A 17200-nucleotide genomic window follows, 5' to 3' on the forward strand; every position below is an offset into this window, starting at 1 on the left:
CAAAGAGCGTGTAGCCAGGTGGGGCTTTTGTTGTAGGTAGTAAGACACAGGATGACAAGAAATGGTTTCAAGTTGTCCCAAGGGAGGTTAGATTGGATGTTAGGAAAAATCTCCTCTCTGAAAGGACGGTTAGGAATTGGAAGAGACTGCCCAGCCAAGTGGCAAAGTCACCATCCCTGAAAGTGTTCAAAAAATGTAGATGTGGCATTTAGGGATATGGTTTAGTGGTGAAGATGGCAGGGCTCAAAGCCCTTAGACTTTGGGAAATCTACCCTAGAACACTAATAAAACCTCCGTAATACAGGGACCAGTTTCTGATCACTACCTGTACTAACTATATGCCCACCTGGTATACTTTCAATTGACAGAAAATGACTACAATACTTTGTAATCTCTTCATGGCAAATTAAGAGCTGCATTTAAAAAACTACTCTTAATATAAAACACCCAGTAACATTTCAAATTCCAAACAATTTCTTTAGTCATACAGTTTTCATTCAACCTCAGCTGAATTCTCACTTGCACAGGATCGGAGGCAGTAAAACATTAATGGAAACAAACAAATCTGCACTGCATCATCTTCAGTTTTCTTTTTCAGAGAAAAAGGCAGGCAGGAACATGCAGCACCAACAGATTTATTTTCATACCTTCTTTAATCTCAAGTGCTATTTGTTTGCTCTTGGAGCTTCTATATATACCTGTACCCACACTGAATCCCACACAGCTGCAGACCACACTCCCAAATTCAGTTTGTGGAGGGGGTGCCAGTGGTGACCAGAGGTTCTTGCTTCTGTCTAGGTGTATCTGCACAGCAGGTATGCCCCCACACCCTCCCTCCTCTGCCATGAACTTCATCATAAACCCCTCCACCAGGACCTCCTCATCTTCTAGCAGGGTCTCTCTTCCTCCTGTTGCCCTGTGCATTCTGCATCACCAACCCTTGCTCACTGCTTTACTCACCCCTGGGTCTGTGTTTGTGTCCCAAGCCAGTGGTGAAGGAGCTCCCATGTCACAGCTACAGCTGCATTGCAACCCAATCATGGATAAATCAAACTCATTTCAGTCAGCTCTTTTGTTTTAATTAAGGAATTCACAAATGGGCAAATATTTCACAAGGAGTACACCAGCCCTTAACATTCAGAATCCATTCATTTGTTTTCTATTGTAACATTACCAATTACAGTATTTAAAACAAAGAAGAAGCTCAAGTTCTTCACAATAACTTGAATTTCAGAAATTCATTGCCTAAAGTGCCAGTTTGATAACAATGTACCCAATTGCAGCAGAAATAAGTGGACAGAGCAAGTTCAGGGTCAATGATAGTTTTTCAAACACTTTTTAAACGTAGTTCAAACAATCCAAAACCATTAGAATCTGTAACCATGCCATGTAATAGCATTATGTTTAACTGCATCCACTGGAAAAGTAAGACTGAGCTTTTAATGTTTTGAACTTGGGATCTGAAAGAATGAAAAAACGCAGGACAGCTCTAAATATGCCGGATATAAAGACTTCCTGATAAAATCCTTCTTATTTCCAAGAACACGAAAAATGTACAGCTAATCTAACTTGGCATATAATACCCTCAGCTTTGTGGCCATGCATTTTAAAAAGACTCCAATCTAGCAAAATGAAAGCTACACATATCCAGAAACACCAAGGTGTGAATCCCTCTGCTTACTCACTGCTGTCTTGCCACATTTTTCCATTTTCTTCCTACTGACCTTGCCTCTCCTTGGCATCTCTCATATGGTTGGGGGTGCACTGCCTGAGTCATGACAAACTCCAAGTGACAACAGTAATAGGCATTAACTTACAGTTAAATTAATTCTAAGACACCTGTAAACTCATATCAGAGGATGCAAAATTCTCTAATTACAGAAGGTACTTTAATTTTTTTTAAAATGTTGGACAAAGTAACTTCAGGAGTTGAGTGGTCCTGTAAAATCATTACTACATAAATAGTATTTCTTATACCATTACATCATCAAGACTACAGAACTTAATTAGTTCTCAAACTCACTAGAGTGTGGAAGTTTTTCATATTAAAAGCAGCAAAAATTAAGACTCATAGGAGCTTTTAATTAAAAATCAATGTCATATCTGACAGCTAAAATAACTGCTTCGCAGAAGAATAAAATACATTAAACCCTGATTTGCTTGTTACAGTAAAATATTAAGAAAAAAAATCTCAAATGTAAATTTTTCAAGTACAGCCAGTGTGCAATTAAACTAGTTATAAAATATAATTTAGTAGTGCTTTGTTTCAAAATATACATAATACTGAAAAAAATACTTATACTGAGTTTTACCAAGTTTCAAACAGAGTTTCATCAAAATGAGGTAAATCCATGTCACCTGCCATTGAGCTTGGTGCTGAAATGGAGAACAGGTCTTCGAGGATATCATCTCTTGTAGGACTTTCAAAAGAAAGTTTTTTCACACTGTGTTTGTTTATTGCATCAAGCTCCGAAGTAGTGTCCTTTACAGGACTGTAGTAATTGTGGTCCTCACTTGTCAGTGCTGCCTGTGGCACACTGGTGTTCTCATGGGGCACGGCCGCTGCCACGCTGCTGTGCACCATTTCCATGTACATACACTCATCTTCGCTCTTTGGTGCCTCCAAGGAAGCGACAGTCGAAGTAGGGGACAGTAATTCCGCCAGTATTTCATCAGTGTTATCATGGCCAGTGCACCCTGGCACAGCACTTGCATTGAGTTTGGACTCATTACCTGTCACATCAATCTGATACTGCAGCTCCCTTAAAAAGCTCTGCAATAATTCACTGTCATTCTGAGATTCAGTCTGCGATGGGGGGGTACTTACATCTCCACTCACAGGTTTTTCCTGTTTCACCTGTTCCACTGCTAATCTATCCAGTGAAGCTAACTTCTTCTTTTTAGCATTAAGTTTTTTTAACAATTTTAGGCGAAGTTTTTTTGTTTTGTCACTGTCTGACTCTTCTGCCTTACCAGAGTTATAGCCAGGTGAAGGGAACTGAGTCACTTTACCTGAGGTACCCAACGTACTTTCTGACTTAATCCAAGTTGGACCTACAACAGTGGTACGATTTGCTGTTGGAAGACAAGTGTTTTGAGAAAATCCTTTGAAATCTGATAGAAGATGAGTATTATTAGTCTGAGGAGCCAATAACTTTGGGGTCTCAGTTGTTTTCTTTGTACCTCTGCTTTGAAATCCACCAAAGTTACTTGCACCCTTAATTGGCAGCCGAACTTCACTTATTTTTTGCACTGAGGGAGTTTTGCAACTTCTCTCATTCTTGAGAGCTGAGGCACTTGAAGGCATAAAAGAAGTATTCTTGCTTAATTTCTTTACCCAGCTTCCTACAAATCCTCCTTTTCGGTCTTTGTGTGAGGACTGAACTGAATTACTGGCACCAGAAGAACTGCCAACCTGAGAATTAACTACAGTTTTGCCTGCATCTTTCAGGTCAGGTGATTTTTGTATAGTATTTTCTACTGCTAACAACTTCTCATTTAGCAGTAGTTCTGAATTTAATCCATGTTCACTGTTAGCTACATTAGTTCTGTCATTTATTTGAAAAGACGAGTCAGATGAATCAGGGTCACATTTTTTGGGCACAGGAGCAATAATATTTACTGGGTTCAACTCTTCTAGAGGTAAGCAAATACTGGAATTTTCATACAACATGGATTTATTGTTCATAGCTAGACTAGTTCCAGCAAACTCTCCTGTATATGGAGTGCTAAGTGAAAAAGCTGGTTCCTGCTGTTCTGGTGTGCCCCATCCGTCAAGAAGGTTATTTCCCACCATCTGTCCATTAGGCAGCGATTTATCTTCTGAGTCAACTAGAATTTCTTCAAGCATCAGTGTTACGAGATCATCATCTCCCAGATTTTCTGAACCATGATGAACAATACTTTTGTCCTCAGTTACTTGCTGCTGTTTCTTCTCTGGAGTCCTCACAGAATCCTCTTTGTAGTGTTCTGCAGGTGTTTTGCTGACAGTGTTATCAAAACCACAATGCAACACTGTGGAATTTGAATGTACATTATTAAGAGGAATATCTTCACTAGTTTTACTTTGGAACTGTGAATTCAGTTCTTGTGGCACATGGGATGCTTTCTTTTCCCAGATAACAACATGAATCTCTGAAGGAGGAACTTCAAATCTTTTATGTCTCTTGCAATATGGACCCTTTAAGTCATCACATTCAAGCCAAGTTCCTGAAAAATAGCAATCAGTGCAGAGACTCAGAGACTTTTAAAATTGAAATCACTATCCTCACACTTGTCAAGTACTTTTATTAACCCATTCCCCTGACAAGCAGAAAATGGAGTTTGGTTGTTTTTTTTTCTCCTCCAGAGAAAACTGGGAGACTTCCACTGTAAAAAGATCAACTACAAGAAGTTGCAGCAATATTATTACAGGTCAGAGTAAGTCAACCATAAAACAAAGCTAGCTAAGGGTTTTTTTTTGGCTGAAACATCTTGTCTGAAAATACTCTCACAAGTCTGAGGTAAGATCCACCTCTCAAATTAAGTTTCTCTGTAGACCTTTTAATTGCCTGGGTAGGAAGCACAGGGGCTAAAAAGAAACTGATTATCTTAATACTCTTGTCTCATCACCTGCAAACTGTTCATAGATCATGAAAGAATATTTTGTAGCTTCAAGAATTTTAAAATAGATATATATCACATATAGGAGCTTCTTAACTAGGCATTTCCCAGCTGCTTCCTCCTCCCATTTATTTTATCTCTGGCAATATGACCTAGACAATTTTCGTATTGTCACACTTCATAAGACTGTACCCCATGCTCTCTACAAAGGCATGATTATCAAAATATCACCTTTTCACCTTCTCTGATTATGGATCTTCCATCAGTGGTACAACCATCATACCATTAGTAAAGTTTCCAAGATGGATTTGTGCCTCCCACCCCTGAGGTGCCATAAAGTTCAGATATAAAAAATAACTTCATCAATTGCTCATAGCACCATAGGTTACCTTGCTTCCAGCCAAGAAAGGATGAATCACTAGTTTAAAAATAAACAATACTATTTGTTCCACAGTCATGGTCAGACTGCATTTTTTAACTTTTACGAAGTAATGAAGGGAAAAAAAACTCTACAGCCAAATTACTTTTTCCAGTAAATGCACTGTAAGACAGCACAGTGCAGTCAAACCAGCCGAAAACCTTCACTCTGAGAAACAAGTCCTCCCAATTATTCACAATGTTTTAATATGCAGTTTAGAACGCAGACAAAAGAAATCTTTGTTATTATATATCAACGGTTGAGAATACTGCAGTAACCCATAAAACATTTCATGTAGACTCATGAAATATTATGGTAGATAAGAACCATAAACTCTATCGTATCTCCCTCTGTTATGAGGAAAGACTGAGGGAGTTGGGCCTGTTCAGCCTTGAGAAAGGACAACGGAGAGGGGACCTCATCAATGTCTGTAAGTATCCAGAGGGAGGTGTCAGAAGACAGACCCAGGCCCTGCTCAGCAGTGATGAGCAATAGGTCAGAAGGCAACAGGCAGAAACTGATGCACACTACGTTCCACCTGAACATAAGGAAGGACTTCTTTACAGTGCAGTGGCCACACACTGGAGCAGATTGTCCAGAGAGGTTCAGAATTTCCCTCACAGGAAATATTCAAGTACCATCTGGATGCCATCCTGTGCCGTGTGCTCTGGGATGGCCCTGCTTGAGCAGGGAAGTTGGATGACCCTGTGGCCCCTTCCAACCTGACCCATTATGTGATTCTTACCATCAGGATTCAAAGACCAGCTTATGAAGTGCTTCTTATCTGTTTGGTACTGAACAACAGATGTTATTTGGTAGGTGTCTTCTTCAAATTGAAATGAATATTTCTCCAGGTTGTTATGTGGCAAGCCTTCCACAAAATGTAACGTTAATATTGAGGGTACTCTGACAAAGAAACAATAAAGAACCAGTTTATTACAATAAAACAGTGGCAGAAGTTCCTAATGAAAAAGTAAGATGTCTCTAAGAGTATTTGGTTCTGCCCTTACTATTCTACTTCCTCACAGACTCTTCAGATTGCTCAGTAAGCGCAAAGGGAAAAGAATATCCAAAGTGGATGTTCCATTTAATTACAGATTAGGGTGGAAAAAACCCAACACCCAAATAAGGGATTTGGGAAGTGGGGAAAAGTTGAGGAAAAAATGCTCCTGTGCCATAAACACAGCAGCAAGGGACATTGTTCCCAGGTCAAATAAGTAAACAAATGATCAAACAACTTTTATCCACAGCAGGGGCTGTGAAAAGGCTGACTGGATATCAGTTGTCTGTATTTACTATTTGATAGTTAAGTATTTATGACCTAGTTCAAACACGTGCTGGTCAGCATGTTAAACACTGCTCTGTTTCATCTCCAGCAAACACTATTTGCTATTTCAGCTTTTAAGAATGATCTAAAAATCTTTAAAGGTGAGTACTGATGAGAATTTAAGGTTTAGAATCTCTGCAAATCCACAGTAATAGTTTGGTTTCAAAAGTCATAGGTTCAATAAATGAAGGCTCAGAAATTTATGTATGTTACTTTCAAGTTCACATATTCAAACTTACTCTTCCAAGATCATCTGTTGTCTTTGAGATGTAGTTCCACAGTTAATACACGGTCCAATATGAACAGCATTGAGCGGATGCCAATCAGGGATTACATTTGTGAACGTTGTTAGTGTTTTCTTCAATCTGGACACACACAAACACATTTAAAGAGGAAGCTGAGTTGGTGATCAGAAAACAATAAGTATACATACTTTACCAGGAAACAAGTTATAAAAACATTATGGCAAACCCAAATTCCATTCATGTTCATGCCATTTGTGTGGAATTCACTGTGAATCCCATCCAAGTCAGCCCTGAATTCAGTTCTGCCAAACAGCATCAGTCACAATTTGTTTTCAGCAGCCCTGTGGCCTTCAGTTTCACATTATTTGCTTTCTCTCCATTTTAATGTTATCTCTGTTCTCTTTCCAACATGAGACAGAGCTTGTTCCAGGATCTACATAATTTACTACCTAATACAGATATTTTTCAAATAGAATGAGCTGTCTTCTGAAAGTGTCTCTCTTTTCCTACTGACTCTAAAAGGAGCCTAAATTACGAGCTTGTACCTGCAGCTACACAGAACTAAATCAATTCTCAAGGAATTACTCCCCTGCAATACTATTTCAAAATAGACAAACTATGTTAGAGAACCTCTTTTATTTGTAACCCAAGTGAGTATTCCAGGTATTTCTGAACAGCAAAAGTGTACTGGGCACACACTCTTTAGAATCACAGCAATTTATATACTCTCAGCAAAATATCAGAGTATGTCCAGAGGCTCACACAGTTACCTATTGTTTCTTTCTTAATTAATTGATAACATGATTGCTTAAGACATGGAATAGCAGTAAACTGTTTGCAAATGAAAAAGCAGATCATGCAAAACTTCAACAACAAGCTTCAACCTGGAAATCTGAAGAAAACCAACTATGATATGCAGATTTAAAAAGGTAAGGTAGAACAGCTACGTAGAAGCTACTTCTGTACAAATCTCACCGGTCCTGGTATTTGTGGCCACAATGTACACATTCAAACTTCCATGAAAAAGAATGCAAGAATAGTTTCTCAGCTTGTTGATCCACTTGTAAGAGTAGCTGAAGTGCAAACACTGGATTCTTCATATTACCTTCAAAGATGGGGCAGAAAAAAATGATTACTAAATATGTGAAATCACCTTTCAGTACCTCAAAAACGAAGAAGATAAGCTTAATACTATGATTTAAATTTCAGTTATTATTTCAAGGCTCTCTTTGCAATTCTCACAGCAAAGGGATTGATCCATGTTATTAGGTTGTTATCAGGGACAATTTCATGACTACAGCATAATTACAAAGATTATCTGCTCTCTAAAAAGTTAAAATGGGCAAAGAACAAACCAGCTGATCATACTGTAAAGTATGTGCAAGTCACCAATAGAAACAAATGTATTTCCAAACGTTCTTGTATGCATTCCTACAAACATACTTTTATGTATGGCATAAAAGGCTTTAACATCTAGGGTTTCCTGAAAGTAATTACTGAGATGCTGCACTAATTACTTACCCAATTCACACCTCAGCTGAGGCTGAAGTTCTGTAAACATTACGTTTCTGATTTCATTGAGCTGAGATTCTGCTTTTGGAAGAACATCTAAAGAAAAAAATACGTATGTCTTCATACAGTCACGTTTAACAGCCCCCACACCTTTTCACACACATATGTACCCCCAGCATGCACTCCCTCTCTGCAAACCAATGCCTTTCATATTGACCCATACTTGCCTAAGACTTGTTGGTAGAACAGCCAATTCTTGGTATTAATCGATTTGAACGTTGGAGAAGAATTTACACAAATTACTCACAGTTTACTGCAGTCTGCTGACTAAAAACTACTTGTTCTGACTTAAACTATGACTAAGACCCTGCGCCAACAGCTTTGTAGTAACAATTTTTAAGGATAGTGTGACCACACATGACAAATCCTGAAGATTTAGAGATTAAAAGAAAACTTTAAAACTTAAGCGTTAAGATCAAAAGCACAAGAATTTGCTTACATGCTTTCTAAGGTTATACAATTCAAATAATAAAATATTTTAATGTACTGTTTCAGATTAAATACCAAATTCCTAAGTGAGCCTTTAAAACAGTAAAAATAACTTTAAATTTAAAAATAATTTTTTACTTTATATATCTTGGTATTTTAATTTTGCATGTTGTTTAAACACAAATACATTCTTTAAACACAAGCAAGAAAATAACTTCTACTACACAATCATGATCATGCAGAAATTAAAGGAAATATTTAGAATAGCTGTTGAAACTGCTTAATATATATAAACTGTGTATAGAAATAAAGAAACAAAGTTTCTTCCAGCTATATTGCTTTTAATTGTTTTCAAAAACAGCTGCATACAAAAGATACTGTAAAATTATACAGAAGAACAGAATGAATTCTACACCTATTCTCCACAAAGATACGCTTCACCCAATCCTCTCTCTACTGTTACCCAAATAAACTGATTTGTTTCGCAGCAATTGAAATGAAAAGGTTTAAGTTCTTTCAAAACAACACTGTATTCCAATACTTAACATTCCCATTTAAGGGTTACTGCACACCAGCAGAGCTCCTTTGCAAACACAGCCCAACAAAGAAAAACATCTCAGACAGGTGCTAGGATAGCAGAGGGCTTCCCAGTAACAGCTGAACACCTAAACTCAAGCAGACTGACTTCCTGGCAAGCACAGTACATGAACTAGTTCAAAATATTTTGGAGTTTTCTACCTGGTTTGTCACACGGATTAAACCACTTCTGATACACATTATTTTTCCCAGGAAAGATAGGACCTTTTTCAAGTTGCCTAGGGCTGTTTTGTGACTGTGGACTGTTTATATATTCAAACACACATCGTCCAACAGTGTCCACTGAAATTCAGGAGAGGTACTGGCTAACCAGAGAGCTTTATTCCTTCTGTAGCAGACCATATCTTAGAAGTTTAGACTTATGACACCAGTGGTCCAGTTCAAGAGCAATAAAAAAATCCATTATCTTAGTTTAGGAGTCTTAAAAAGAATACACAGAACAGAAAATTACTAAAGGCCACACCAGTAGAATACAGTGACATATCCTCCTCAGTTACAGTCCTCCAATGTGTTAAGCTGAGCTGACCTGTTAACACCCTGTTAAGGGTTACTGAGTTACTAACCCTTTCCAGACCATGTGATCCAGTGTTTGTTTCATGTGTTTCACTACTTCTGACTGAAGCAGGTCAGGAAACTCTGTCATCTACAGCAGCTTGCTGACCTCAGGGGAAGCATTCCTTCCATGACCACAGCTGGAGCCAGAGAAGAACTTATGCTCCCAGCTTTACTATTTTCAGTGTGACAAGGCAACTGTCCATTTACAGAAGGGTATAAACCACAAGAGAAATTGTTTCCAAGATCAAGATTATAACAGTATCCTAACATGTTAACCAACAGAGGGGAAGGAAACAAAGTAAGGGTGAATTACATAAATAATTCATAATATCTTTATGTTGGATATGACAAAAAAAATTTAAGAGATGCTTGGTGTTTGATGTCTTCAAAGAGTGCATGCTTGCCCCAAGAAAAACAATTTCAGATGTTACCAGGATTTTGCTAGAAAAAGCACACTATTCTGCAAATTCATGGTAACAGTCGTATTTTTTATCATCTTGAAATAGAATGGAGGCATATATAAGTGTGCTGTACTAAATTCCACATATTTGTAGCAAATCAGTCTAACTATGAGAAAACAGCAGCTAAATTTACCCACCTTTTACTTTACTCCTTTTACAGGTATTCAGAAGAACAGATGCTTGATTATACTTTGTTAAGAGCTTCTGGAGTAAGCATTTTCCACCATTGCATTCTTCTGCTAGAGCAGATTTTAATGTTTCTAAGTGTACCAGTGCTGACAAAATACAATCTAACCAACAAAGATTACGTGTGTTTCTCCATTGAAGACACAAATCTCTGTTATTAATGGAACCTTTATCATCTTTGAGTGAAATTTCAGATGCTGTTGATAAAAGCTCAGAATTTGGCAACAGTTGTGTTTTGGAACTAGAAGTCTTTGGTGGACTTTCTTGGTAGTTGTTGATCTTGGTGGTTGTTTCAAAATCCACATTCTGCATGCAAGACTCCACATGGTTGCCAGGGTTTTGCTGGCCATTTTGTAATACATCGTGTTGGCTTGCCTTGGGAATACACAAACTATTCTGGCAGCCTTTGACAATGGAATCTGCACTAACGGCGTGCTCAACATTGAACACGTTGTTAGTTCTTGCTTTTTTTGGATCTGATTCAACAGCAGAAAAGTCACTGGTATTACCAAATTTCCTCTTCTTGTGAGTAGATGGAGCTTGATGATTTTCTGAACCAGTAGAAGTAATTATGCTGTTTAATGGTTTATAACCAAGTGGGTAGATACACTAAAGGAAAGAAAAAAGGTTACAGTGAAATCTACAAAGCAATTTCAGGTGAACAAGAGCTAAAAAAAGTACAAAACATACTTTTAAAATGGAGTTGAATCACAGAATCATAAAATGGCTTTGTTTGGAATGGATGCTACACACCATCCAGTTCCAAACCCCCTGCCATGGGCAGGGACACCTTCTACTGGACCAAGTTGCTTAGACCTCCATGCAACCCAGCAACAGGGACTCCTGTAAAGTGATATTTTAATTAAATCAATACATATATTCAACACAGGTATGACTTGAAGTGTGTGTTATCCCACCACTGTCTTATAAGAAACTGTGAAATAAATATATCAGTAGTGCTACTTCAACACTACTTTTCTAGCAAATTCTCCCAACCTCTGCAAACAACTTAATTTTGCTAAGGAGAGTCCTCTTGTCTTATTCTGCTAAATCCATTCCTTTAGGGTACAGATTTGACATTATTATCTCATGCCTGAGAGACTACTGGTGCCCAAACTGACAGGGTACCTTTCAGGCTAGCTCAATGAATACAGACAAATCCCTATTACCAATTTCCAGAACTATACTATAGTTAAAAGCAGGAAAGAATGGGAAAAACAACTCTGAGACCCATATTTAGTCAAGTTTCTCCTAATTTAAGGGCAACTTAAGTCTGTTTGGGACTGCTATATCCTCCCCACACACATGGAGCAGTGAAGGGAGTGGTAGCAAAATCACAAGTCAAATATTAAGCAGCACAGAAATTCAGCTAAGGTTAAATTAAAAAGGGGGGAAAAAGAAATAAAAACATTGTCATTGCAATCATAAACCTATATGCATCACCAAGCCTTAAAGAAGGGAAAATGGGAGACTCAGATCTGCCAGTTATGTACTAGTTCCATGGATCATCAAGTATTCACCTTCTACTCTGACTTGTACAAAAACTTATTTAGTACCACTTGTGATCCCTTGCTAATTGAAAAGAACCCTCCTTTATTTCATTATTTATTTTCTCTTTTTAATCCTTTAGGGTAGCTACCTATACCTAAACACTGCATATACACAGGTTAGTTCTGTTTTTCCCTACTTGCAGATATCCTCCAGCATACAGACTCAGAGGGATCCTATTCCAACAGTCTGCTTACCACCAACACAATCACAGACTGAGAGAGATGTAACTGCTGAATGTAAAGGCCTCTGCAGGGCCAAATAAAACTCTTTATTAGTGTAATACCTGAGGATTTTCACAAAGGAAAATGGACTCTTGAAAATTAAGGCGGTAAGTCCGTAAACCTTGGATCTGACCCTTCTCTTTGCAGACTGGGCAATACTCATGTGCAGTTGTTTCCACAGGATTACAGTTCTAAAATAAAAACAAGCCAAGAAAGATAAAGCAGCATAAGTTTATGTATTTCATACATTATCCCAAGGTAAAGCATTCTTATACAAAATCATCGTTCAATTTCTAGATATTCAATTTCTAGATATAATATGATACAATATAAAAAGCAAACTACATTGGTTTCTTTTTTATTATTTTTAATATATTTGTATGGTAGCATGATTTAAATAAATTTATCTTTTTATTTAAATATTCAAATAAGGTGTCTTTAACAACACAATTATGCACATTTTATTTTACTTGAACTAAACCACAGGACCCTTATTGCCAGGGAATAGCAATATCTGAACAAGCTCAGATCTTTGAAAGACAAATCAATTTTCATAGGAATGCAAACAGTTGTAAAAATAGTGCCAGTAAAAAACAGAGGCACATATTTACTTAGAATAATCTTTCGCCATTGTTATAGATTTCCGTGGAAAATAATTTTGAGATTGTTTTTTTTTGTAAAATTAAGACCAATTAAAAATCTCTCAAAAAAAGAGAAAGATATGAACTTTGCACATATGTAAAACAAGTTTCAACTGACTTTTCCCAAATACCCCACCATGTGGAGTGTCGATTTCCCTATACCAGTCCCTTCTCCAATCACTTGCAAACCATTTGTAGTCTTCTGGGTATCCATCATTCTGAGCCACTGGCTAATTTATGTCACTTGTAACAATGTCATGACCACTAAGGATTTTTCAAAGACTCCTGAAAAATAAGAAGTAAATAAAACAATTAAAGAAAAATTAGACTGAAGTTTGGGTGAAAAAAAATACCAACAACAATGCAGCTTGCATAGTTTGCGGAAATTAATTCAGAAGAGTATTTCCTAAACTGAAAATACTTTTTTTTTGTTCTAGTGCAGACTGTGAACTCAAAACTTTAAACTAAGAACTACAGGGATCCAATCCTGCTCCTGTTGACTTGAAATTAACTAGAATAAATATATATCTCTTCAAGATGCATGAGGAAGTTGAATTGCCAAGTCATCAATGCAGTATCTTTCCTTCAGCCACACTGCTCCCTTTTCATTACTTCAATGAAAAACATTCTCTCCCACACCATGTCCTTTCAGCCCTTTATACAGTACAGCAACAACTCCTTACAAAAAAAAAAAAAATTCTCCAGGCATTCTATAAATACTAGTTCAACCTAGACCTACTTATAATATTTGGCAAGAAGAGACCCAACAGAACTGCATGAAATGCTAAAAACCAACAGAGCTTGAAGTAAAAAAGCACAAGAGAAAAACACAACCACTCAGATTTCAAATCAGACCCCCAAGGCAACTTAAGAGTGGGTCAAAATGAGATGATATCCTATTTAAACCTTCAGTGTGTCCAGCAGCCCTTTTCAGAATTACCAGTCTGCAGCATGTAGAGACAGTATTCCCTGTCTGATGAAACTAATGGTTGTAATAGAAGGCAAGAACATAAAAATATTAATCTGTGTCCCTTAGAGCATGTTTAGCTTTCCAAGTAATGTTGTAGGCTGCACAAGAAACAGCACGGCCCAGGGCTCATACAAGGTGAAAATTAATGAATTAGCTCAAGTACACAAGCTTGTTGAAGTGTAAAGGAAAGACAAGCACCCCGACTTCTCACACAGCAGCAACAGCACTATCACACTGCAACTCAACTCTGTTATCATATATTTTGTCTAGCCAGGAAGTTGACTTGTTTATACAATTACAAGCTGTACAGATAAGAACCTTTATCATAGGATATATCATACTAAAATACATAACTTTATTTTTCAAGGGACTTTTAGTCAATTCCTTGGCATGAAGCAGTCTCAGCACTCCAGAGTAAATAAAAAACAGATTACATGACATGATAGAAACTCCTGAGAAATTTCTCACCACAAAAATTCATCACACACTCAAAAGGTTAGCAACACTAAGAACCTGCAGGTTATTCTGTTTTAAGCATGCCCCTTGGTTTTCTAAAACACAGGTATTTCTTTGCAAGGCCCTGTTTACCCTATCAGCGTTCTCAAAAGGAAAACAAGTTTTTTTTTTTTCCTGATTGTGTTCAGTTTCTGTTACTTCTGCTTTTCTTTTTAAAGATTTAATACTGAGATGTATAAGATTTTCTGAGACGTACAATACCTTCCCCAGATATAATCACCCAGCCAATAGTACCACAACACTGAAAGAAATACTTTTATTTCTCTTACAAATATAATAGCATTAAGAAAAAAAAATTTAGTTCAAAGACAAATGCAATGAGCAAATAAAATAGGTCTGCCAATACTAGATATGAAGAGTGGTACCAAGAGGCCTGCTTGTACTCTTGGAAGTTTCTAACATCACATTACAGGAAGGTAGTGGTGATTTTGCACAATGTACAAACACTGGGCATCAGATGAACACTGCCAAGAAGAACAGCCAAGTAAAAGACTGCTGCATCAAGTACTGCAACAACTCATCACAGCCACGTGCAGTAACTGCATTACAGACGGGCAAGTACAAAGGAACACATGCTCAGCCTTACTAGGGCATGTTCTAAACAATTAATGCTACTTTCCTTCTTTAAGTCTGAATAGTGAAAAATGTAATGCAAAATATGCTGTGGATGTGACTAAATGATCATTATGCTGTGGCTACACTTCCTTGAGTAGATGAGTTGATCTAACAGCTTGCTGCTGCAGAATAAGGGCATCATTTTTCTCTTTTATTTCCCTTCCCACTTTCTCTGACAGCTCACGCCCTAATCAGATTTTTTATGAACTAAATTAACTCACAAAACAGCAGAAAACGTAGTAAAGAACAAGTTTTTCTACTATTCCATGGAATTAAACTGGCCTATGAAAACTCCAATGACCTAGGGAGGGCAGAAGACAGAAAATAAGGAAAAGATGAAGTATCCAGAGACATACGGCCTTGAACTGCTAAATGCCTGAGGAACTAGCTGGATGGCCACAACCAAACAGCTGCAGCTCATTGTACCAAGCACAAACCAGTGGTGTCCCTCAAGGGTCTACAGTGAGGCAAACACTGTTTATTATCTTCAGCAAAGAGACACAGACTGTGGGATTGGGATTCTGCCCCTCCAGTCTGCATGGTGAGACCCCCCATGAAGTGCTGGGAACTGAGGAACGATGTGGACCTGCTGGAGCGAGTACAGAGTGCCTCTCCTGTGCAGAAAGGCTGTGAGAGCTGAGGTTGTTCAGCCTGGAGAAGAGCAGGCTCTGGGGAGACCTCACTGCAGCCTTTCAGTAACTAAAAAAGCCTTATGAGGAAGAGATAGAGGCCTTTTACTGGGATCTGTAATGACGGTACAATGTGCAGTGGTTTTAAATTTAAAGAGGGCAGATTTGGATTGGATTAAAGGAAGAAATTATCTACAATCAGGATGGTGAGACACTGGGAGAGGCTGCTCAAGGAAGCTGTGGATGTCTTATCATTGGAAATGTTCAAGGTCAGGTGGGACAGAGCTTAGAAAAACCTGGTCTAGTGGAAGGTGTTCCTGCCCGCTGCAGCGGGGGTTGGAACTAAATTATCTTTAAAGGTCCCTTCCAGCCCAAACCACTGCATCAAACAATTCTACAGAAAAGGGACCTGGGCCTTTTTGACAATAACTGTACCTAGAGAAATGATACCTCATGAATTAGAATCAGTTACAAACTGCAAAAAGCAGGCAACAACAGTGATTACACTACAGTGAAGAGGACATCTCCTTGTTTACAGGCTAAAAGGACATTTAAAAATAACCTTTTTGTAAATCTTACAAGTCTTGTTTCCTTCATCAAGGGGATATGGAAAAGATTAAAAGAAAGAAATGTAAAGAAAAAGAAAGTGGTATTAGTAACCTTTCCATTCTTTACACAATAAGAAATCAGAGTACTAAGGCTTTTCTTTATCTGAGGTCATAACTACAAATATCCAGATCCCAGTCCCTCCCTCAAAAATTGACAGCTTTGGCCACAAAATATATTTTATTACATGCAACAGTAACATTGTTCCTGTGAGAAAGCAACTCTCTCTCCGGCACAGCCTGCAAGTACTGCGCAGAACTGCAAGGCTCCATGGTGTGGGGGCAAACATAAATTCTCTTCCTGAAAATAGTCTAACATAGACGAAGCAAATAAAGATAAATCTGATCACACTGCAAAACGAACCAGTGTGCAACATCATTACTCCACTGTTCTAAGAGTTTCTTCTACAGGCAGACTTCTCCGAGATGCCCACATATTAAATGCTTTTATGGGTGTATGACAAGGGACAGGGACTACGTTTTGCTGGCAAATCATTCAGTCCTTCCGAAACAAAAATGAGAATGTAGGAGAAACACAGCCTGAACTAGTGCAGTTTATTTATTATAGCTGCAGCGAAGAGGCAAGATTTCAGGAAGGCAGGCGATCTGTGTCCCAAGGCAGTGGAAACGAGAGGCACGGGGGTGTGGATGCCGCCTAACCAGCCGTCAGGGCAGGGCCGGCCCAGCGCGGGGCTGCCGCCCTCCCTCCCTCCCTCCCCGAAACGTGCCCGGCCTTTTCAGATAAACCTATGGGTACACGCTGCCTCCTGACTTCTTATTCCACATCCAGAGAGATCCACACGCTACTGCAGAGGAAAAAAGCGTGCACAGAGTTAATCGCTGAACACTAGAAAGCCGCGCCAGGGGCAGATGCGGGCGGACACACACACGCGGTGCCTCTCTGGGCGCATCTCTGACGGGCGAGGCGCGGAAGGCCCGCACCCTCCCCCGCAACGCTACTGACATGAAATACTCAGTCGGCATTTCGGGACCCGCGACACCCCCCCGCTCTCCGCCCCGGTCGCACCGAAGGGACCGGGCCAGGCCGGGCCTGCCGCTC

At 38.7% G+C, this 17200-nt stretch overlaps 1 protein-coding gene across 2 annotated transcripts; it reads right to left on the minus strand.

Moving 5' to 3' along the window:
* Nucleotides 1-1070: 1070 nt before the first annotated feature.
* USPL1 (ubiquitin specific peptidase like 1) lies at nt 1071-17194 on the minus strand. Of its 2 annotated transcripts, none has more exons than XM_041487217.1 (8): nt 12995-17194; nt 12227-12355; nt 10344-11001; nt 8114-8200; nt 7568-7697; nt 6587-6712; nt 5766-5926; nt 1071-4209 (listed from the first exon to the last, which is right to left on the minus strand). In XM_041487217.1, exons 1-8 carry the CDS (start codon nt 12995-12997, stop codon nt 2309-2311), a joined length of 3195 nt encoding a protein of 1064 aa, XP_041343151.1. In that variant the 5' UTR covers nt 12998-17194; the 3' UTR covers nt 1071-2308. The 2 variants fall into 2 exon arrangements, with proteins under 2 accessions (XP_041343151.1, XP_041343150.1); XM_041487216.1 differs by having other exon boundaries at nt 12924-17194.
* Nucleotides 17195-17200: the final 6 nt, after the last annotated feature.

This window comes from Pyrgilauda ruficollis, unplaced genomic scaffold (genome assembly GCF_017590135.1).
Source record: "Pyrgilauda ruficollis isolate IOZ18807 unplaced genomic scaffold, ASM1759013v1 scaffold8, whole genome shotgun sequence".
In the NCBI taxonomy this organism is placed as follows: Eukaryota; Metazoa; Chordata; class Aves; order Passeriformes; family Passeridae; genus Pyrgilauda; species Pyrgilauda ruficollis.

Coding starts and splice junctions, on each gene's coding strand:
- USPL1 (XM_041487216.1), bottom strand. CDS start 13,022: ATGATGGATACCCAGAAGACTACAAATGGTTTGCAAGTGATTGGAGAA. Junction 7,698..8,113: donor TCAGCTGAGGTGTGAATTGG/GTAAGTAATTAG, acceptor CCATCTTTGAAG/GTAATATGAAGAATCCAGTG. Junction 5,927..6,586: donor CAACAGATGATCTTGGAAGA/GTAAGTTTGAAT, acceptor TTTCTTTGTCAG/AGTACCCTCAATATTAACGT.